Here is a 24,421-nt window from a genome sequence, read left to right as displayed (position 1 = left end):
CAAACAAAGAGAATTTATAATCATCATTTATAGCTCATGGTCATTTTCCTCATACTCATTCCAAGTACAGGTCTCTGGAAAAGCAGAATTGACTGACAGAATGACAGAACAAACACAGAACAGTTGAAATGGAGACTTATTTGAGCTATTCTCCTCTGGTTTTGCATCAGCCCAAGCACACATTAGACAATCTTATAATACCACTTGGAAACATACACAGTAAGTTAATTTATTTTAATCATTGTCATCATCCATCATCATCATCATAATCATCATATTCTCAAATTCTTGGTCTTCATTCTCACTCATGTAAGTCAGGATTGAGGAGGAAGGCAGTGATTCTACCGGTATCCTTAAAAGAGAGCCATACAAGTTGTCATGCCACGTCTCTCCGCATATCAACGCCTTGTGCAGGTTTTGGGAACGGTTAGGCTACTACTGGTCCGGGATCATCTATCTCAGGTTGGCTTTTGTATAAAAACTATATAGGAACACATGTAAAAACGGGGGAGAATCAAATTATTATCCAACTGAAAAAATGCAGATGTCTTCATAAAATCTTCTATGTCTAGCAACACTTAATAACACTTATGTCTTCTTTTTGTCCTTTTTTTTTTGTTTTATTCCAAAATGGTTGAGGAGCAGTTATAGTTTGCATCATCTATACAACAGGCTATAAAACACCACTTTGTCACAGTCCAGAAAGCACATATAGATGTGGTTGTACTGTATATAAACATATGTACTGTAATAAGATAATTTTGCGTGCATGGCTCCCGAATGATCAGTTTTGAGACATCCCCATGATTCTGAGGAAACTCTTTCCTTTGAGATCACACGATGTGAAAACGAAGGCCTCCAGATTTCTTACTGGCACAATGGACATATTCTTTTAAAACATAGTCTTTCAAGAGAAACTGCCATCCATTCTCAGCTTTGCACCGCGGCAGCTCAGTCAGCCAGGTATTAGTCTTTGCCGGCCATCGGCGCCTCTTCAGTGGAGTACTTTGGCTGATTCCTCGGACATCCATCGGGGATTTTTTTTTCTCTCTGACTTTACCGTCACCTGATTTTTTTTTTTTCTCTTCATCCACAGTAAATGTTTGGCGTATTTATGTATGTATTTATTGATGCATTGTGTCATTTTCTCTAGAAAAAGTCTCAACACAAACACAGGCAATGTATATGAAAACATTAAGTTTGTAATGCTGATTCTCCCTTTGCAAAGTGCATCAGCTCCTCTGTTTACCAGAAACAAGGGAGTTCCTGGGCAAGGAAACAAGTCACAGATGGGTTAATGTTGTTTGGTTGTTATGTTAGATATGTATTCAGTTCATTTTCAACTGGTCGCCAGAGCCATTTTTCCATCAGTCTCTTCCTGGACAGTAGATCTCTTCACCTGTCTCGAGTGCTTGAGTCTAAAGAAAGTTATTTTTTCATTTTTCATATTTACTTTTCAGAGCATTGTCTTATAGGAAAAAAATGACTAAATAATGTTCATCTTTGTTATTATACTGTACACATGTTGATGTCCTGATTTGTCTTTTCCATAAATGTTTAAGTTGGTCTGGCAAAGACCAAAGCTTTGACAATCACACGTAGTACTCCTTGTCCTTGTTCTTCTTACTCTTGCTTGAGGTTTTTGCGGTGTTTACTGGTTTCTCTTTGACAACGGTGCCGTTGGACTGCGCCGAGTTACTTATGTAGTTGCGGCTCTCGTCTACGTGGTATGAACCTTCATCTCTATTCCGGTATTTGTACATAGCGTAAAGCAGGATGAGAATACACAGCGCCGCTGCTGCTACGATACCAACTACCATCCCCGTCGTGCTGCTGGACTCCCGGAAGACCTCCGACGTGCCTGGGTAACCCTTCGGTCCAGCGCCTGTGGGATTGGCTGCAAGGGAGAAAGAGATATGATTACCACAAATGTACTGTGCTCACTATCTTTTACATTATATCACTATTGCTACAACTGGATTTATGGCAGTGAACAAATGCATTACTTCTCTGCGTGTGTGGATCAATATCACAGTTTAATGTGGAATGATAGTACAGACATCATGCCTCAAGGTTTCAGAAGCTAAAAGTACATGTAGGCTGATAGGATTTGCTAATAGACGAGCATGCAGTTACACAGTGAAGCGACAACAAACAACGTCTATCATTATAAAACAGTAAGCATGAAAGTGTCAGATTATTTCCGTCTAACTAAAACAAGGCAAAAGTGAGCATGGCTCACATACCCCGCTCACTGCTTGACCTAATGCAGCTTGGCCAAAATTGCAAAAGTTTTGGGCACCCTGGACTTCTAACCCCCAAAAGACCCAACTAGACCACACTGTCACCTATCGTACCAAATTTGAAGTTCCTCAGAAGGAAGGACAGACGGAAGGACACACAGAGCGCTATATACCCCCGACTACGTTGTTGCAGGGGTATAATAAATTAATACAAAAGTAGAATCTGAATCCATTGGTATGAAAGCTATTTACGTCAAAAATTACCCTCACAGTTAATTGACACAAATACCTCTATTTGGATTTTCTTATAAAACTCCACAAAAAATGCCACAAGTCACTGCAGCACCCTGAAGAAATTAAAGCATCTCTTACTTAAAACTTTCAATAAATGTAGAAGCTAGACATTTTTGTAGACTTTGCCTTAAGTATATGCCATTTTACCTGTCTAATCTACTGCCTAACAGCGTTTTAATTCCTGCATAACATTTTTCTTATGATATTCACAGAACTATAATTGTTCATATATGAGAGTGTGAAGAGGGTGAGGTGCTGTAGGATAAAGAGATTTGCTAAATTCAGAAGGGAAGCTGACAAGAAGACTAATGTGTAAATGATTCACATAGGAGCACAGTTAAGCTCACAGCTCATTACATGTTTAACAGCACTGTCATGAATGAACAGAGCACATTTCCAACATTCACTACAGCATGACTGTATCACATAGTCTGTGAAAACAAATCTTTCAGAGAGAAACAATTCCTCTATTGACTCAGCAGATTTTGCCAAAGGCTGTCCCCACTTCTGTTCTGAAATGGTGCCATTCAATGGAGCATATTCTGAAAACGCGTCAGCCCCCTGATATTATTCAGTCGTCCTGGCACGTCGCTCTGTGTGTTTTTGTAGCAGTCATCATTTCTGCTTAAGCCCTCTTTGTTGCGTTTGTGAAATCCAAATACTCGACACTAACATTTGGAAATGAAAGCGCTCTGGTTCCGCTGGATTGGGGCAAAAAATATTTGAGGGATTTACAGCTGGGTTCAGATCATAGTTGTGTTGACGTGAAGATGTTACGCTTCGATTTGCATTTACACCGGACAAACTAACAATAAAAACTGAACACATAAATAGCTGTGCTGCCCTGTAGGTCTGAATGATTTCATCTGTGTTGACTAGAGAGTTATGTTTAAGGTATTCTGCAAGCTTTGCAGTATTGCACTTTGCTGCTGCTCCTTGTCCTTGGCCACAGAGTGCTGAAACACTCTTATGGAGTGATGCTCTGAATAGCCTATACTGTAGCAATGAGAATCCTGCAATCCGAAGCAATATATGGACCACTTTGTTACTCCCTGCAAATGATCTTTAGTATGGTCGAGTATACTTTGAGAATTTATTTTTCATGTTTATTCGCCTTACAGGCATTTTCTTAAGGATTTGTTATTGAATATAATATCAATGCTGGAGATGTTATTTTGAAGGTGTAATGCTGGTAGAAGGCATAGACACACGGTAAAACGAGAGAGTGTTAGCACGGTATCTTCCAAACAAAGGGAAATGTCATTCTTTGTGTTTGTTTAGCACCTGGATAATAAAGACACAAGGTTTGTCAGCTTTTAGTTACATATGTGTTTCATGTTGAGTAACAATTTAACATATTCTTATACTTTTACTATGTTTCAAAGTAAGTGTGCGTGAGCTAGTAAGATAATATAATATAGCATATTAACTCAATGCACGCAATCCTATAATTCTTAGTGATCAATTAATGTTCCTTGGTTAAGTTTGCTGCGCTCGTATATTTACAATATAAGACCTTAGACATTGTGGTAAAATATTATGGGAAGATTGTAAGGCTACATGGCTATATTTTGATTTGGATATTAAAGGATGGTTATGTTTTTATTTTTGTTTTCCTTCTTTAGCTCATAAGCCTTGGTTATACTCCCAAATGGACACGTACACGGACATCTGCGAACGCCACAGAAGGTATAACTTCGGCTTCACGGTGTGTCCACAGTGTGTTAATGGAGCCAGAGTAGGCCAATGTAGTACCAATTTAATGAACACTCATTATATATTGAAATTTAGGGTTAAAAGATGGGTATATGAAGTCATGATCAAAACCTAATGGAATATACATTAATAGAAACTACAATATTCATCGTTATATTCATGTGAGCCAGAAGACGTCAGTCATCGAAGTAATTTGATTTTATATTAACAATGACCGGTGTCAACATTTTCAATGAAATGGGTGTTTGATATTTATTCAAATTCATCGGACACGTGCCATCCCTCATGTCCCATTTTGCCGTCCCACTTTCCTCACTTTTTTTTTTTCGAGAGCATATTGGTTTTAGGAAATAATTGCATTCTTCAGCTTTGATATCGAACCAGCTTTAAAAAGAAATTTCATTTTAAAACAAGAACCACGACAATGTCTCTTCATTATTTCAATCCTTTCATCTAGGCCAGTTAGAGTGATATTTCCACACGAATAACTTTCTTCCTAAGCTACAACTCAGTATCCATAGTAGAGAGCAACTCTCTATCTCATCAAAAGGAAAAGACATGGAAAAAACAAAATTTTGCTGCTACTTCTCTGAGCGTTAGCAAAGAGGGCAGTTCTTGTTCTCGTTGTATAAAAAGGTTGTTTCTCCCTGATCCGTGAAGGACAGGCAGAATTAATAAGATGATACAGCACATCCCATCCTACACTCTACTTTTGTGGCAATTTATTCAATGTCAAAAAAGCACAAAATAAACTTGAGACAGTTTTTGGGGATTTTTTCGGTCAGTGTGTGCATGTCCAGCAGATTACAGTAAGTACAATGAGCTATTACAATTCCAATTTAAAGGACCATGCCAATGGTTTTGCATGTGTTTTTTTCCTATTTAATACAGATCACATATACCATTCTTCAAAAAACACCCATTTGTTGAGATTTTTGGATGATATTTTTCTTGGGATCCATTGGCTTCCATTAATTTCTTTGCAATATGATAATGTAAGCAGACTCTTGAACCTCTTTTAAATTAAGTAAATCATTGTGACCAGAAATACAACTTTGGATTTTGTCAATGTTACATTATCACTGATTGGAAATGCAGTATTGAAGTCTGCACTGCAAAGAAATGAATGGAAACCAATGGCTGTCTGAAATGGTGGTAGTTTCAGTAAGATACCGAAAATAAATCTGAAAATCTATAACTGCACAGCATGCGTTTAAAAATGGTCAACAAAAATGTTAAGTATGCATGATTTGTAGCTGAGGAGCTAAAACATACCAGCAAACAATTTGCAAACATTATACATCCTCCCGCTCTGAACTATATTTCACAGTAATTATTGTTACTATTGTTAGTATCCAGTGTTTACACAATAATGAACTTTGAATGCTTGATAACACTGAGAGCAGGCTCCACTTTTGTGGATCATTTCCACTAGTGAATAGGGAAGTGATTGCACATCAGTATGCCCACTTCATATTCTGAAAGCTGTCCAAGTTATAACACAGCGCTCCTTATGTCTCTGATAGCTCTCTTCACTCAGTCTCTCTCTTGAGTCTCACTCAGTGTTGATGGCCTTAGAGATAAAGTACTTCTTTTGATTGCATTAATTTCTCTTCTTGAGTGACAGCTTAATGTTCATTGTTTGTGAATGGCGTAATATTAGCTAATGACCCACACAGATGTGTCTATTGTGTTTTTGTCATACCTAAAGGGCATTAAAAAGTGTAAAATGCAAAGGGCAAAAGTTCTCTAAGCTGTCTGCCGGGAGAAGAGATGCTGCTGCCGTTCATTGACATGTTTTCCACCGCGGTTAGACTGATCAGCGGCCCAAGTATGCTTCCAATGCCAGCAGACATTCAAGGGCAAGCGGAGAGCACCACCGGTGGATTGAGTGTGACTGAGCGTTGCAACAGATTAGCTCTGCTTGTGACAAGCCCACTTATCCTTGCAGACAGGTGTGAAGAATGCTCTCGCCTTGTGGGCAGAAGCCACTGGTTGACACGGCTCTTCCCCAGCAAGCTATTGTGTGCGGGCATTATTGGTGAGTTACTTTCATATTTGCTATCTACCCTTTGTTCGGGGTCAAAAAGTCGAAAAGCGTAGATAACATAGCAGGTTGATGGAGGAGAGAGCTCTCGATGTGGCGCTTGAGGGTTGTATATGAGACCACGGCTGGCTCCTACAGCAAGGTGACAGAGTTGGAAGCGCTCAAGAGGCAGGCGGCTTCAGCCTGCTACATCACGAGTGAGTCATGTGATAACAGTACCATGGCGCACTGTCGCTCCTTCTGTGATCTAACACCTCCAGCACTGGGCTTTGTTACTTCCTCTTGCCTGGATCTGTTGATAGGCTCCCCACAGGCTGCGCTACTTCATCATCGGGATCTTTCATCAGTGGAAAAGTGAAATAAGTAGCCTATGCTTCATGCTTCATTTAATTTTACATTTACGTAGAAAAATTTGAGCCAAAATTCTAATCTTTTCCTGCAAAATCCAATTCACCAATTCAATATCTTGACAGAGGAAGCTGAGTAGTGACCACCGCTTAAAGGATTAACACTGCATTTAGCACTGTGCTGAAACAGCCATGTTTTGTCCAGAAAGATTAGCATTCATTACAGCTCATTAGCTTGCATTAAGTCTCAGCAGTGTCTATCAATCAGCCACCTGATGGCATGCAGGGATCTTTCCTATTCCCTTAGATTGATTGATACACCTGATGATGTGGCTCATTTGTTACCCAAGAGTCTGGCTGTGCACCCCTGCCCTGCTTTCCCTCTAGATGGGTTCAGGCAAAGTGATGTGGCACACACGAGGCCTTCGAGAAAGCCTCATGAGGCTTCAGTCAAAATGCATCTGCCTGTCTGTTCATTAGCACTCCATCACCTCAGAATGAAGGCACATAAACTGAGAAAGAAATAGCGCCTGAAACAAGTGTTTAAAATGATGGCTGCTCTTATACGCTCTACTCGAGCGTACCCAAGGGTAAAATTAGACATGGGGAAAATGACCTTAAAGTGGCGCCTAGCTTCATGGCAGCATAGCGGGGGTGCAGTTGTGAAGCGATCGAGGTAGGCTCAGGGGGGTTAACTTTTGAAGGATTGCAGTTGGTTAGAAGCTGCCAGAATAACTTTCTCCTCTCCGTCCCAGAGCGAGACTTAAATTACAATATCACATCGAGATCATCATAAAGTCCTTGCTGTTTTATTCACAAGGACAACAGTTAATGTTTCAGTCATTTAAGTCACAAATCATTTGCTTCCACCAAGCATTTGCTGAGATTCGTCTTGAAGAGAAAAACATAAATATAGAGGCGTAGATGATCTTTAATATGACCCTGACCCATAAAAGTTAGTGAAGAAAATTAAATAGCCTGGCCAGGAATTCCATTCACCATACAGAAAGGAAGAGTGCAAGGACATAAACACAGATTGGTTTAGCTTCAATGTTCTGGTTACTGCAGGGTTTATTTGATAGCATATTTTCACTTAATTCTACCTGGATTCCTCAATACGGATACACAAGCTCGCCTCTCTGAGATATTAGCGCTGGCAATGGAACTTGTCATTCAAAAGCTTGTGAAATGCCTGATGTGATTCCCGTTCTATTTGCCTGACTTCTTTTTTGCCACGTGCTCTCAAGGAGAGGAATGGGATCAGAGATTTCACACTGTCAGGCGGGATTTGAATAAATGGTCCTCTTCGAAAGACTATTTTTCCTCATTTGTCTCCAGCGAGAGGGTTCATTTGTTTGGTAATTTGTAACACGGTGAGCAGGTTGACGGGGGCCACGGATGAAAGAAAACACGGAGAGTGGAACCGGGGGGGGTTACTTCAGGTGTGCGTGAGGCTTGTTGAGAGGTAATGGAGCAACCAGGGGTACTTAGGATATATTGAATGGACAGACTAGGCTTGACCTTTCATTAGCTGGTGGTGGTAATGGCTCGAAAGAGTGTTGTAGAGTAGACGCGGGCGGTGCTTTTCCGTGAATGGATGCACTATGGCAACGAGTTTAGTATACACGTAGTAAGTTATTTTTAGTAAAAGGTAATGAAAGGAGATTTGGTGTGAATTCGGCCCTCTTCAACCTGCGACAGATGATAAACATGAGCGGTGCATCGTGTATCTTCGAGAGCTTACGAAGGTGTGAATGTGGGGCGCCTTCAGAGCAACCCTGGGCTTAGTTGACATGCTCGATGACACGTTGCTGTTATTCAGCCAGATTACTGTTACACCATCTTCTTACTTCACATATCCAGCTATAATCACAAGCTGTCAGAGCCGTCACATAGTTGGGGATCAGTCTGCAGACAGGTCACTGTATCAACCGCAGCGGAGCCAAAACACTTATTAAATCCCTCTTCCCTCTTTAATTATCTGAGTGTCCTCGAGAAGTGATGCGAGCCATCCTGTACTTGTGACACGCTGGCAGCATGCCTGATGACAGCATGCATGTGTGAGTCTGAAGTGGCTCCGCTCATGCTGATGGTGGATGATGAACAGAGAGCTGAGTGAGCAAGTGAGAATTATTAAAAGGTGTCTGAATTAGCCCAGTTAAAGGTATGGTACAGTTTAAGCCTTTGCCCAGAGGGGCTCCACTTAAAGAGGCGAGATGAAAGAAGGCGGCTAAGCTTACTCAGCGTGATCATCACGAGTCTGGAGTCCGTCTCTTGATTTGATTCCTATCGGGTTGCATGTTATAGAGTCTATATTTGTGCTATATACAGTACAGTGGGCCTATAGCTACACCGGAGTCTTCCATTTGCACACAAGCTTAATAGTCTTCTGCAGAAGATAATCAGATCTAAACTACAGGCTCACACTGTTTTATTTAAACATTTTGACACAAACTGTTCTGTGAACTGTGTCTATGAAGTGTGAAGGCACTCTTTTTGTTAGTTATTCCAATATCTCTGCATATAAAATCCAAATATCACATATTTTTAAAATCAAACTAGTGGCTCAAAGAAATAGTGATCACTAATGTTTTTATGCTCATTGTACTTGGAAATATATAGAGTTTACACAGAAGTATTTTATTTTTTTAAGTTTTTCTTTTACTACTGACTATTTCACATCCTCAAAGCAACATAATTGCCACCATTACATGATAAATATTCTATTTTTCTGGCGTCGAAAAAGACAGCAAGTGCTCAGATCAGAGGTCTTTAAAACTGTCGCTAGATGGAGAAGTCAATTAAGAAAGATGTAGAATTGAAGTGCATCTTTAGAAAGCATTTTACTGATTGGCCAACTGTGCATTTTTGGGTAATATATCCAAGCCCAAGCTTACTTATAGCATTAACATAACTGACCTTTGGCTGGGTTTCTTTTCTTTTCTTGGCGAAGCAAAGTCTTTCATGCCCTACTTAGACTTATAAACAGACACATTGTGTTAGCATCAATGTCAGCACGCCCCGAAAGATGGGTGGCAGAAAAATAAAAATAATTGAAAATATAAATACGGTGGGATCAGTAAAGAGAAAGACTGACAGTGAGTGTGAAATCCTGTTTTCTCTCAGAACACACTTCATTCAAAATAGAATGTAGAAAGAAGACTTGGACGGCATAATCCTCGCTGAAAGACTGCAGAGAAACAAAAATGGCAGAATTCCATAAGATTGTCTGCATAAATTGGCAAAGTATGCAGTAATAACAGCGATGTGTTTTTTTTTCGCGAAAACGACGCTTGAAGGTCATCGGTGTTTGATGGGCATGAGCTCTGATCACATTCAATGGGCATCCAGTCTTCACAAGGGGTTTTTCCATTTGTTAAACCGTCTCCGCTAGCGGCAGTCTGTTGGCATGCAAGGTGCACGCCACTGTGTTCAGCAAAGGAAGGAATGAACACATACAGAGTTCCAGCTGGGTATGATTGAATAACCTATTAAATGTGGGCAGTGACCTCTTAAGCCAGCACAGTGCTCTTAATGTTTCATTAATCTCACAGCTACTTTTAAAATAATAATTTACTGTAATTTGTCCCCCCCACCCGGCTGGGTGCATTCCAGTCATTGCCGTCGGGTTAAAGAGAGTATTCATTTGCAGTTTGATTTATTGGTTTACTCTATGTATTGTTTCCCCACCCATAAATTAAATCTATTAAAACAAATGTCAAACACATTAGTAGCTGCTACAGTAGTGTCACTGCAGAATGCTTGAGGATAGAAAAAGATGAGAGAGCATGGAGAGAAGATGATTAACCTTAACCTGCCTATGGGCGATCTAACAGTGGAGGGGCTACTGGAGCTGAGAATAAAAAAAAAGCACCGAGAGATTATTTGCGAAACGTAGAAGGGTGCGTATGCTGAGGCTGCTGGTGCTGGTGCGTACTTGCATTTGACAAGGAGCCAAATTCTTTCATGCAAATCACATTTCACACGACTGCATGTTACATAATTAATGATGACTGATTGGTAGAAAAGGTGTCAACATATATAAAAGATAAACATCTGGCTGATGCATCAAAGGTTGTGTTAGGATATATCACTCTCATTCTGTGAACTCCAGGTTCAGAGGAGAAATATTGTCTATCTATCTATCTATCTATCTATCTATCTATCTATCTATCTATTTATCCATCTATCTATCTATCTATTATAATACAACATTTTCAACATTTGCTATCATATCCTGGTCACTACACTGCCCATTTCCTACAGTATATGGCCATATAGTAATACAACATTATCATCCGATTTCACTCCTCATAAAAAAATCTGATTAGGTGACTAGAATTTGACCAATTTCACCAAATATGGAGGCCTAGCAGCGGGCACACTCGGGTGAAACACCAGATGATGAGGAACAAAGGCAGTTGCAGGGGTAACCTTGGATATGGGTCACTGTGCAGCAGCTGCCCTCCATCAACGGCCTGCATGACGCCAATGAAATGAAGCAGGCAGGTAAGAGACATCCGTTCCATCTGACCCCATGCTGCTCGGCAACAACCTCTTCCATTAACTTTGACCACGAAAAACCGAGGTTGGTGCTATATTCACATAACTGGGCGATTTTCTCCAGATGATTGGCCAACACTTCATCCTGGCCTTTAAATGAACAGTCTTGTTTTGTGTGTGAAAAAATATAGGACTCCTTTAAGCTAAATGTCAGGATTTATACAGTATTTCTATAACATCAGACTTGTCCTTAAATGCACGTTAGGTCATTATGCAGAAGATTTGCATATTTCTTGATACTATTATGTCTGAGAAGGTGAGGTGAGATCATATGGAAGCTAAAGCACTTGGCACATTTTATTTTGCACCACAATAGGTATCACGAAGACAGATGTCTTAATGTGTGCCTGTAATGTTAGTCACAGTGATATTCAGCTGTCACAGCCTGGCTGCTAAGTATATGCATGCTCCCCGAACCAGCCTCCTATTACAGATCAGATGCGTTGCAGCATCATGGGTCTGTGTATTCCTTGGTGGTTTCCTTGAACCGGGGGGTGGATTCAATTTGCTGCAGTATGATCTAATCTGAGTCCTGCCGGGTGATAAGCTCTGCTGGTACCACTGGCTTTCCATGGTTTTCCGGAGGTAAGAGAAATAAAGCATGGCAATAAGTACGTTTACCCGATTGATGTCTCTCAGCGGCTGATAGGGACTGCTGTGGGACTCCAGATGATACACTGGATGATCTAGAGCTGACCTTGGGCCGCAGATAGCTCCCATAATAGTCTGCTCCGAAGCTCACCTCCTGGGATCACTTATGCACCGACATTATCCTACTGTATACATATCGAGAGTGTTCGCATCTGGCCCTCTGCTTTCGAGTTGCCAGACAGAACAGATTGTCAAGGTGTTGCTTGAAAAGTGATATGTTATTGGTGTCATTAAAAGGAGTCAGCTGAACAGTAATATGAGAAAGTGGTCCTTTATCAGCGACAGTGGATCCAATTCTTTGTGCGAAGCAAACCCGTCTGAGATGTGGTGAGTGCTGCTTGGCAGAGCGTGTGAATCGTTCTGAATGTAGATATTAATCAGGATGCGGTGTTAGACAGCTGCCACCCTGGGAGCCCGCAGCTCTGGTGTCAAATCCCCTTCAGTGATCACAGAAGGAGAGGGATACTCTGTTCGGGGAGTGCGCGTCCCTGAGCATCACACAGTTCGCGACTGATGTTTTGGCAGATGCCCTTGTCAAAAAATATCATAATGCAAGCTGCTAGTGTGAATCAGTGCGCCGACCAATCTCCTGTGTATGGTATTTGACAGAGGTAGCAGATGTACATTGGACGTACCTATTGTGATGCTGCCCAATGGGAATATCACTCTAATGTGCGGTAGGAGAGCTATAGGAATAGAGTAACTGGCAAAAGCTGCTCTTGCTAGTGGAAGGCCAAAGGAACAGGAAGAGAGACAGACTTGAAAGTTGATAGTCTTTTGCTGTGAGGCAGACATTAATTTAGTGGAGGTTTTATGACCACATACTGATCGATAGCACATCTAGATGGAGCGGGGGGCCTTGGGTCTGGACTTAATTGTTCTCTGTGCGTCTCATCACTTCAGAATGCATTTGAAAATCCTTCCATTCGATGGCAGGAGCAAGGGTTAGACTTAATTGCCTTCCGTGTGTGGCAAGGTAAGAGATTAAAAGTTTGCCGGCATTGCAGGGAACAAACCGATTTACAACCGAGTAAAGCTGACAAAGTGTGTGTCGGGGGGGTTGGGTGGACCCTGATATGTGTCGCAAACATAAACTCCAAGGGATGTCATGTGCAGCTGATGTGAACAATAGTACATAAGACACACCAGGATGAACTCCCACTGTTCGCCATAGAACGTAATTAACAGCATTGTGGACCCTCTATGCAGCCTTCACACATTCCTTTCTGGGTTTACCCTCAGTGGTATTGCGTGTTGGAGTCATGTGGATCTGCTAATTACAGATGTGCGTTGTTCTGTCTTTCTGAGAACTCTGTTTTGGCATTAGCAAATGCCACGAGCTGATGATGACAAAATAGGTGCACAATTAAAACACTGCAATAACAACTTCTTTGACACGTACAAAACAAATGCATGCAATTCTCAGAGACAAAGCTGTTCTAAAAAAAAGGACTAGCGCTGGGTGAGTTAAATCTCGATGGGTGGAAGCCAAAGAATCCATTAAAAAACAGATGAGGAAGCTGATATCATGAAACCCATCAGTCGCTACAAACTAAACAGATACAGATATACAGTAGTTCAACATTTTAGGAAATGCGCTTTTTTGCCGCGAGTTAGAGGATTGATATCATGTCTGTGCAATAACTATGATCTAGAACCAGCAGCCAGTTAGCTTAGCTTAGCATAAAGACTGGAAACAGGGGGAAACAGCTAGCCTGGCTCTGTTCAAAAGTTCACCAATTTTTAAATAATGTAAATTATTATGAAATAAATAATGTTTCAATTAGTGAGGTTCAGAGGTGATGGTGAGTGGATTTCCAATCTTTATGTCAAGCTAATATAACCGGTGCTGGCTTGCGCTATATTTAGTGTACAGATATAAGAGTGGTGTCAATCCATCTCTCAGAAAGAAAACAAAAAAAAGCATATTTCTCAAAATGTTGAACTATTGCTTTAAGCGATTGTGGTTAAAAGGTTAGCCTAGCTGACCTTCTAAGTTCAGGTTGTCCATTGTTGCCCGAGGCTATACAAATAAATAAATAAAAAAAAATCTTTTATACGTTATACTGCATTTATATTTTCTGTTCCTGTAGACTACACTGAAATATAAGAACCAGTAAAATCATACTCTGTGGCAGGATGGAAGCTTCCCAGACAGACCTAATGGATAGCCTCCGGCTCGCTGTATCATGCAGTAACTCTGCCTCTGAGAAGTGTTCAAGCTCTAACTAAAACTCAAAATCTGCTCATTTAAACACTGTGTGTTAGCCTAGAGTGTCTTGGTGGGGGTGGGCTATGACACACAGAGACACAGTGACACACCCAGAGAGAAGTAGAATAAAAAAAGAGATGACTAACCTAACCCACCTGAGCTCGGCTCACAGGGATCAATGTCCTCATCATCGCTCGGACACTCGGCTGATGCCACCAGCAAGTCGTCGGTTGTCTGAAAAGAGAGAGGCGAAGTGGTGAGGGCATGAAATGCTTAGTTGCATCAATGGGGTAAGACGGCTCCCACTCAGAGCGACCAGTGGTGGTGTATCCAGAGGGTTAGGTTAAGGAGAGCGGGGCAGATGAGATGGGAATCCAGACAGCTACACTGTTTGGCTGCTGGATTTATCTGTCAACGCGGTCACACGCTGCCTGGCGCTGTAGCAGCTGCTGCACTTGCTTTCCAGGCAACACTATCCTTACAGAAATGAGATCTGATTATTGAGGAACAGCAGAGGGTAAAGTTCAAAGCGCGATTGTCAACTCGCATGCTCGGTTTGCGCTGCAGTGTATGGCTTTGCATAGCCCTTCAAGGGATTGTTAAGAGCCATCACAAAACACCCCTGACATTTAGAGGACAAGCAGCCATGAAAGCTTAAAAAAAGAGATTGGAAAACAAAGGGCAGAGCAGCAGACATTTAAATCAATAGTTTTTTTCTCATTTCTTTCGATGCGATTCAGTATCTCTTTTACAAAACGAGCATCTGAAATAAACCAAAATTGTGGCATATGCAGAGGTGCTCCATTATTCTGCTGCCACATGTACTCTAACACCAAATCCATTTTAGACTGTTTCCAATGCACTTCCTCACCCGCCAGACACGATGCATTTTACCCTCTTGGAAAATGGGAAAGGGCAAACAAAAGACCAAAAAAAAAGTATACTGTAAAACATTATACTGCAATGTTCTTTTATAGTCTTGCTTCAGGCCATTTGATCAGCTCTGCGTTAAAGGTCATTTCATTTAAGCATGGCAGCCTCTTCGGGGCCGGGTTAGATTTTCCGTTACGGAGCGCTGCTAAGCAGAATAACCTCCTGCCTGCTATATATTTAGCCTTGCACCTCTACTTATCCTCTTTGTACTAACATTTTTAAATGCATGCTTGACAATATTTATTGCACGTGTGCATGTGTGTGACAGCCACAAAATTATGAAAGAAAACAGGGTGAGAAATGCATTAGGCCCCCCAAAAATGAAGATGGACTTGGGATTTTATTCAATTTGTGCCATTATTTCACTGATGTTTGACTGTGCATCAAAAACATAGCTGCAAGTTGGATTAGTATTGACTCATCTTAAGGAAATTAAAGGTGATGTCATTTTGCTTAACATCCATTTGGCTGCATATAATGCAATTTTATTGCGACTGTAACATCATTTCGACATTCTGAACACGGACCAACATCATCTTTACATAATAGACCTGGAAATGATAGATCAAACCCATTAAGGGAGTTGTGGCGGAGGGCTGTTTTTGGTGCATCTGTGCTGGGTGAGGCCCGGGGAAGCCGTCCAAATGTATATTTAATTTGCTGTGCATGAGGCTGATATACAGTGTCGGCCATCCAGATGGCAAAACCGCCGGATCCTGGAGTGCCACATCCATCACTTCAGCCTTGTGATTTGTTTTTCCTGGCGGGAGATCTTGACACTCTGCACTCACTGGCAGAGGTACGGGAATCAAGTAATCAATACTCCCTCTCTCTTCTTCCCACCTTACCACTCTCATTCTCTCTCTCTCTCTACATCTCACATCCTTCTCCTTTCAACTCTGTCCTTCAGATTTATTTGCAAACGGAGTAGAGGAAGCAATGTGATGTGGGTGTACTCGATGTAGGTTAACTCCCTATAGAATAACCCAAGTGGAGGTGTAGGCCCGTTCATATTTATATGTTTCTCTCTCCTCATTCAGGTCAGAAAGATGCAGCGTGAGGCCTTCAACTCCTTCACCACAGTGAAATGCAGTAATGCATATGGATATTCGTTTATCTCTTTATAGGAGAACATTTGATTTTTAGAATTAAAGGTGCGGACATCAAATCCAGTCCTTTATGGGATTAATGTACGATTTAAAGCTATGATTCATTTCTGTTTTGCTTGCGAAGACGGGATAAAATCGTTTATGAAAGGTCTGACCTTTATAAATCTACATTATACGGACATACTGTAATAACTGTAAGAAACCGAAATGTGAAATGTGTCATTGCACCTTGATTGAGATTTTCAAATAAGCGACAGGAAACCATGATATATACTTTCATAACACCGCCATAAAATCATGTCGTTTCACCCTCCAAGGACAACGGCTGAGTGTAGATCTGTGTAAGTGTAGCTCAATTGTGCCTGTAAGCCACCCATGAGTCCAATTCTACTCTGATCTTATCAAAATATCAACCCTATGCTATACTTTTAAATGAATTTTGTGTGTGTGCTAAAATGAATTCGCATGTTACTGGGCGTCAAGTCTGCCAGCCAGGATTAGTGTGTAGGTCAACATTTTGATGTGGTCATGACCTGGTTGAAATCCAATAACATTACCAATTCATGGTGTCCTCCTTCAACGCTTGGCTTCTTTTTCACCCGTGACAATTCAATGTGGGCTATGTGAGGGGCTTACCATGCAATTTAGCCACCGTGATGAAAACTGACAGGTATCTTTGGCTGGGATGTCTGAAAAGGACACTGGAGATCTTTTTCTAAAGGAGGAATAGCACAGGATATGCATGTGGTGATTTGGACACTCCTGTGAGTTAAAAATTAAAATGAGGTTTCCTGATCTAAATGGCATCTTATTCTTCCAGAAAGACTGTACGTTTTTGGGAGGGTTCACAAGCTGAGCAGAGTCAGGTTTACTGATGCGTATAGTCCACAGGAAAGATGCCCCAACAGATAAGCGAATAAACAAGATGTACCTGTAGTTCATTTTATGAAGGTACTTCTAAAATGCTAAAAGCAAAAGGCTCGGGGCTCGCAAAGCATCATTAATCTAGTGGTAAAGCGCCAAAGCCATGGTGAACCTAAAGCACAGCTCATTTATCTGCCTGCTCAGAGCAGCAGAGAGCACGCTCCTATGAGATGTACTGAGAAAACTTGGGGAGACAGTTGGGAGTACGAAACACAATAATGAAAGAAAAAGAGAGACCGTCGAGAGCAACCTGCTATTAGTGTTCATACAAAATGCATGAACATGTTCATATTCCAAGTACGGTGTCATTACAAATACTTTAGGTGTTGGGGGAGTTTTATATACAAAGACAGGAAAATAAAAATAAATCTTATAGCGAAGTCAAGCTATCGACTGACCTTGGCTCGCGCACTGATTGAACCATCAAAGGGATGTGGACCAGGAAATTCCAACCTGACTCAGCCAAAGGCGCCCTGGTGCTTTCTTTAGCACTGTCATGCTGGTTTTCGATCCCTGACGATTGATAACGGTCCTCCTTAATGAGATGTCCAGGCCAAGCCGTGGTCTGCATGCGTGCTCGCTTAAGCTTGGTCAGCATTGTCATTCTGCAGGACACCAGGTTATCTACAACCCTACAAACACTTATCTGTGCTCAACTACACACTGTCCAATGCCACTCTCTAATAACTACTGTTTGGAGTTGTTGGCTTTCCTATATTGCTCTACATTTGTACACCTCTCCCCTGAAAGCATGTTTTCCCCTCTTAATCCTGGCGCGAAGCGGAGGGGAGGGCTGCTCTTCAGAGAGGATGCCGTGTGCTGCTAACCCGGTGCTCGAGAGCAAGAGACACCTTCTCTCTGATAACCTGTCGGCATGTCTCTGCGGAGAGCCGTGGGTTTTCACATTGTTTTCTCTCTGGTCTAATTTGATGAATGCTCTCTGGCACACAACATGTCTCTTTGGAGACGAGCTGAAAGTCAGGAGGACACTGAAGGCATCTGAAGGGTTTATCCGAAGCATGCCTCTGCTGTCCCGGTAATGTATTCCACTGAGGATGCTTGCTGTTTTCTTTTGCCTTTCTGCTTTTCTGTTTTTTTTTCCTCCCCTAGTAAGCCCTGTTTTTGTCCAATATAAGCTCTTGTTTTGCAAATCTCTCTTTCTCTTGTTATATTGCTGATCGGTGACAATATTAAAATTGATATTTTTTTTTTTCACTCGATGTGCGTAATCTGTTGCTCATTAAGATCTGTTGTAAATCCCAATACCTTTTTCACAATGCCAAAAATGCTGCGCTATTATCAGCCAGTAAATTCTGGGTTGATTGAAAAATCAAAGAGAAAAGGGCTTAGCTCCACACTATCACAACACACACAGAAAAACCTTCCTGTCTGCGAGCAAACCTGCAGATTTGGCCTCATAACTTCTTATCTGTGTCTGACTACGTCTGATCCTTCATTTCCACGACCCATACGCTCAAACCGCACACGATCCATTAGATGTAAGCGTCCTACTGAATAACTGTTCCCCACGGGCTGTCTCTATTTTCAGACAAGACCATACAAGGAAGAAATCACAGATAGAGTTGGACTGCACACAATTTTCTCCAACCAAGAATATTTGCCTGGAAATGAAAAACCACACTTTTATTTTTTACATGTAGAATGTTATCCATCACATTGTCTTTAATAATCGTTTATTCTAATCCAACTTTATATGCCAAAATATCTTATTGTGTATGAAAATGTGATTTCAGGATGCTGAGACGACATAAGCATAGTGTGTATTTGTCTACATACAGTGTTTGCTGAAATATCAAGGAAAATATTTAGCCCCTAATTATCATATTTGACAGTACCAAGGGTATTGCTCAGAATAACAATTGAAAACATTTTGTAATTTGTGTTAGATAGAACTTTTCTGAAAGAAAAAAACAGATATTGCATATACTTTTTTTTTTATTTAACCAGGAGGGCAATTCAATGTCAGAAAAAAATCACTAACTGCAACAAGAGTCTCCATACTGTGCTTGGTATTATCTTTCTTTTTCTTTTATTTCCATTATTTCACGGTAATCCCGGATAAATCATATCAAGGTTACACTTCATTTTAAGCCGATACTATAGTTGAAAGTGTTATATATATTTTGTCTGTAATTGGCCCTTGAAGCCAGAAGCCCCTAATAGCAGAGGAATTAGTATTCTCTATATGTTCCTGATCGAACCGTGTGCCATTATTTTTCATGCTGGCACTGATTTACAACGACAGTGGCCCGCTATAGTGTCCAGATCTGACCAGAGTTGTAGTCTACACAGACTAATTGGGAGGAGTTTGTTGTCCTAAGCTTCACTCTTGCAGCAACACATCATTAGTGTGCCAGTGAGAGAGAGAGGAAGAGAGAGAGGAAGAGAGTGAGGCGATGGGACGGCGGATAGCAACGGCTCATGGTTAGACACGGGATGAATTTACCCATGGCAGCTATCACACTGCAGCAGCAGCTCTTATCAGAACGCCTGATGACATCCAAGTATCTAACTTAGCACCCTGGAACTAGGTCGATGTTGATGAATAATTTAGTCCCAGATGCTCAATAGATTCCAACTGAATAATGAAGGCGTGTGGGCCTCTAAGACTGAGTTCAGCTCAGTGTATTGCCTGGCCTTCGCCCACACTCTTCCTACTGCTGGTCTGCCAAGCTGTCAACATCACGGACTCACACAGACACAGACTTTAGCAAGGCTGGGAGACAATGGAATGATATTATCGCCATCACAGCACAGCTGTGTAACATACAGTGATGGATTTAAATATATAACATGCTTATCAAGTCGAATAATATCCAATACTTCACAAATCTCTGGGCATTTTTAACAATTAAAGAAAAGCTGTGATGTGAGGCTTCGTGGTGGCACGACAGATTGCCACTGCGACTCAATAGAGTGAGTGCTGAACAATGGGGAACAACCAGCTGGGTAAAAAATGGAGATATTCTCTGCTGCGTCCTCGCTGAAGAGGATTTATATCAGATTCTGCAATTCTCAGCAAATGGATCAACAAAGATTCAAAAACAGGCACTGCCAAAAAAACAGCAGTCAATAAACAAAGCAAAGAGCAACTAACAACACCAGGTGCTTCATTATTTTTCCCGGGGAAATGAATCGAGATGATACTGATTACTGGATTGTTACAGTTCTCCTTCAAAATATAGTTCTGTCATAATAGCAAAGTCTTGCATCAATTGCATACTAATGGTGAAACTAACCGCTTATCCTATTCAGGGTTGTGGGTGGAGGGGGGGGGGGGCGGGGTTTGAACCTGTGACCCCTTGCTGTGAGGCGGCACACTGCTACTAATGGTGAAGAAAAATAGAAAATGAATAGATAGAATTTGGGAAAAATGGGCAAGGTTGAGCAAAAGGCTTGTTAAAACTACTCTATATTAAAGCAATGAAACTTTACTGCATTGCCATAATTTTATGATAAACGAAACCGTTCTCTCAACAACAATCTCGACTTTTATGACTCCGACAACCTCAATCTCAGGGACATCAAAACATGAGGTCACACAACTAACCACGACCACAATCTTTATTGTTCAAAGCTGTCAGTAATTACCAGAAGCGTATGAGCAGAGTGCATTCTGTAGGTATGTTGTGAATCGTCAGAGCACCTGAGAATTCATGCAAAAAAAGATGCTGGCATTTCTCGAAGGCAATTAACTCAGAGTAATTGGTATCTTCTTCTTTCTGTTTTGACTGCTTATGTATGCCATAGCGTAAAAACTAGCCGCGGTGGACAGCTGTTTTCACTTGCTATGTTAAGAGACACTGTCCCTTTTGGGAGAAAGGCTTTGCTTTATTTAAAACGAAGCAGCTGTTGCTGCAACTGGACCTCAGGCAGAGTATCAGAGTGTCATTAAAAAAAGAATGGTCGGAGGCTCTCCCTCTCCTCCCCTGGTACCCACATGTTCCTGTCTTGCCATACATCTTCCTCGAGGCTTAAGTCACTGCACCCCAGACAGTCTAACAAGGCGCTGGGAGGCGGCTTAACACACCTGGTGCACCCGCAGCGCGCGGTGTGGAAACATACAAGCATAGTTTCACACAGAAACACACACATGCCCACGCTGACTGGTGCTGACATTTAATCTCTGTAAGAAGTCAACAGTCTGGTGGATTCAATCTGCCCAGAAACAGTTGTTTGTTAATGCAAAAGTGCACTGGATTTCATTATTACTGAGGTGTGTAAAGGTTGTTGCTAATGTAACAGTGTGTTGATGGATTTTTTTTCATAGTGGGAGTAAAGTCAAAGGAATGAATACAGTAAAATTTACAGTACAGATTTCGTGTCTAACAATGAAACAAAGATAAATAAGGCTTGGGAAATGAGTGAGCAGTGACAGGTTAATTGCTAGCTCGGTGCACACGGTCCCGGATAAGCTACTGCTGTGTAAAATGAAACGCTGCATTTGAGAGAGCGACACAAAGGGAGAGATAGGGGCTAATGTAGGAGTGTAAAGGTGTACTGTACAAGAAGATATGGATATGAGGTAAATACAGAGCCGCCTCATAATGTACACATGCCCGTGCCCTCATTAAACGCGGTCCCTCTCGGGGACCCGAGAACACTGCTGTGTGAGGACTCCTTTTAATGTGGCTGCTTCAAGGCACTGCTGCGCCGCTTTGTAGATCTTTCTCTAGTCCCCCCTCAGGACACCGTTCAACTTATTTTCCAAGAACAGTCATCTGCGCGGCCTTAATGAAATTTCAACACTTAGCACGGGGTGTGCGATACGGCTCAGGCACCAAGGTAACCAGAAAAGTTGTCCGGCTGCGTGGGAGGAAACACAGTCCACTTCCCAGTCAGCGCCTGCGTCAAACTATCACCGTGTCAGTCGCTGACTCAGAGCGAACCATGTGCGACTGGTGCCTAATCCGTCCTCATACAACTTGAGACATTCTGTGCGACGAATGATAAACAGTTGATATTTTGATTTTCTAATTAAGCAGGGTGTTTATTATTTATTACTGGGGACATAAATAATGTGCACACAATATGGACGAGTGCCTGTAGCCACCTCGCAGTGCAGAGAGAATGCACATTGGGCGGCTGCCATGTAGGATGCAGCTTCAAGCAGATTACAGAGGAGAAGGCTGGATGCCTTCTGCTAGCTACATGCTCTAAATGATAAAATCTTAATATGAAATTCATAACACTATCTGCCTCCATCTACCTCCTACGCTACCCCCTCTTGTTCTCTCATTTTCTTCTCTCTCTTGCCTATGCATAAACACTGCTACGTAGATGTACATTACATGGTCGACTTTGTCCCTCCCCCCTTATCCCTGCTTTCACACTTCTCAGATAAATGAAATCTGTCTGCAATGGAGCATTTTCCCCTCTGGATGCCCTGATATTTTCGTTATCTGAAATCGAATCTGGAGCTCTGTGTGCGTCTGTAGCTTGCCTTGGTAGTAATCTGGCCTGAGAGCAGAGAACTGCCCTGGAGGAATATCATACACTAAGGATAAGCTGGGGAGTGAGGGAGGAATAACAATTACCAGAGAATGGCTTGTAATCATGGCGCTTTCTATCTAAATGCTAACATACAAACACTTGTTATTTTTTTTTGGAGGGGGGAAATGTTCCATTCAATCCAAACTGACTATGTAATTCTTCATTTTCTTGTTCCTTTCCTCTCAAAATCTAAAAATAGATGACGAATCTAAGCATGTGTCATTGTGTGTTTTGAGAAAGAGAGAGCGGGAGAGGAGGAGATATGCAGCTTGGCCACAAATCACTGTCTTCCTGACTTTACCTGCGTCTTGACATGCAGTCCCAGTCCCTCATCAGGTGACAGCAACAAATTTGTCATCTTAATATAGATGCCATCACTGCTGAGATGAATGTACGCGGGGCCTAATTCCCATGTGTAACGTTTGCAAAAACATGACATGAGGAAAGAGGAAGAGAAGCTTTGCCCTACAACGGCAGACCAGGTCGCCCGGAGCTCCCACAGAGCGCCGCCATAATCAGATTCCTGTCCTCCAGGTCTGGATGTGTCATTCACAAAGGGCCGAGTGCTATAAACTAATGAGCAATGCTCTCATTCGGTGGAGACGAAACAAAAAACACAGCAATAAAATTCAAGGTGCTAATCATGAAAAAATAAATCTTAATAATGGAAAGTCTAAATTGGCAGCATTTATGGAGTCTCTCAAGCAAAATAGATTTTTTTATCACTAATCCACCCCTGTGGCAGTGTTGTAATGCCAGACTCTTTAATTTCTGACTGGACCTGCTTTTTAATTATTTATAAACACTGTTTTAATTTTTTCTTCTTTGGACTTGTCATTCAGCTTTGGACTTGCTTTATCTTATCTTATTAAGGAATAAATCAATATCATAATAAAGGAATAAATCAATATTTTTTTTGGGACAATATGCCTATTTGCTTTCCTGCCAAGAGTTAGAGGAGAGAATAGATACCACGTTTTATGCTAAATATGAAGCTGTACAGCCAGCAGTCAATTAGCTCAATTTAGCACCAAGACTGGAAACAGCTGTCCTGGCTTTGTTCGAAGGTAGCAAAATCCACCTACCAGCACTTCTAAAGCTCACTAATTAACATGTTTTGCCTTGTAGGTTTAATCCGTACAGAAAGTGTAAACACAGTCGCTTTCTTGGAGTCTCTACTGGTTGTCTGGCAACCCTAGAATCCTCTGTTAAACCACGACATGTCCTTTTTACACACAGGTTTTTGTACTGATTAAAGAAATGTGTAAACGTGTATTAGTGAGCTTTAGATGTGCTGGTAGGCAGACTTTGTTACCTTTGAACAGAGCCAGGCTAGAAGTTCCAGTCTTTGTGCTAAGCTGAGCTAACTGTAGCTTTATATTCACCATACAAACATGAGAATTGAACATATGACTCTTGGCAAGAAGGGACATATTTCCCAAAACGTCCAACTATTCATTTAATGTAGATTCAAATTGTAAGCACTTGTTGGCTTGATTGAGTTATATTCCTTTCCCAAGGTCATTTCTCCATTACTCTCTCTCTCTCTTGTCCACTTGCCTAACAAACTTCATTTGCTGGCATGCGGATGCCTTTATTTCATTTCTGTACCTCCTGGAATAACAACCTTGATTTAATCTATGTGGTAATGACTTTACTTTTTATTATCCTCCCTTCCATCCCTAAACTCGCCTTTATAGTCCTAGATCTGGTGTTCAACATCAGATGGCTTCTCCTTGAACAGAACCAGCCATCTTGATATGTGTATACAGTATGATCTTAATCTAGGCTCTTAGAAGCTGTGGACTCAATTACCACGCTGGTATGAAACTCTAGATACAGAAAATGAGATAGATGAACGTAGATTT

General features: G+C 41.4%; 1 protein-coding gene across 10 annotated transcripts in view; it reads right to left on the bottom strand.

Annotated features, from left to right (window-relative positions):
* Positions 1 to 10: 10 nt before the first annotated feature.
* Positions 11 to 24,421, bottom strand: part of LOC119495851 (neurexin-1a-like) — a 288,620-nt gene continuing 264,209 nt past the window's right edge. For 6 of the 10 annotated variants that reach the window (XM_037782732.1, XM_037782731.1, XM_037782733.1 and 3 more), the window contains 2 exons: positions 14,220 to 14,307; positions 11 to 1,897 (listed from right to left, as the gene is read on the bottom strand). In XM_037782732.1, coding sequence (XP_037638660.1) covers positions 1,593 to 1,897; positions 14,220 to 14,307 — 393 coding nt within the window. In that variant the 3' untranslated portion in view covers positions 11 to 1,592. The remainder of the gene's footprint in view (positions 1,898 to 14,219; positions 14,308 to 24,421) is intronic. The other 4 variants (XM_037782730.1, XM_037782734.1, XM_037782738.1 and 1 more) reach the window with 1 other exon arrangement.

This window comes from Sebastes umbrosus, chromosome 10 (assembly GCF_015220745.1).
Source record: "Sebastes umbrosus isolate fSebUmb1 chromosome 10, fSebUmb1.pri, whole genome shotgun sequence".
Taxonomy (NCBI): domain Eukaryota; kingdom Metazoa; phylum Chordata; class Actinopteri; order Perciformes; family Sebastidae; genus Sebastes; species Sebastes umbrosus.
Note: the sequence above shows the minus strand (reverse complement) of the source record. Positions and strands in the feature narration are given on the sequence as shown.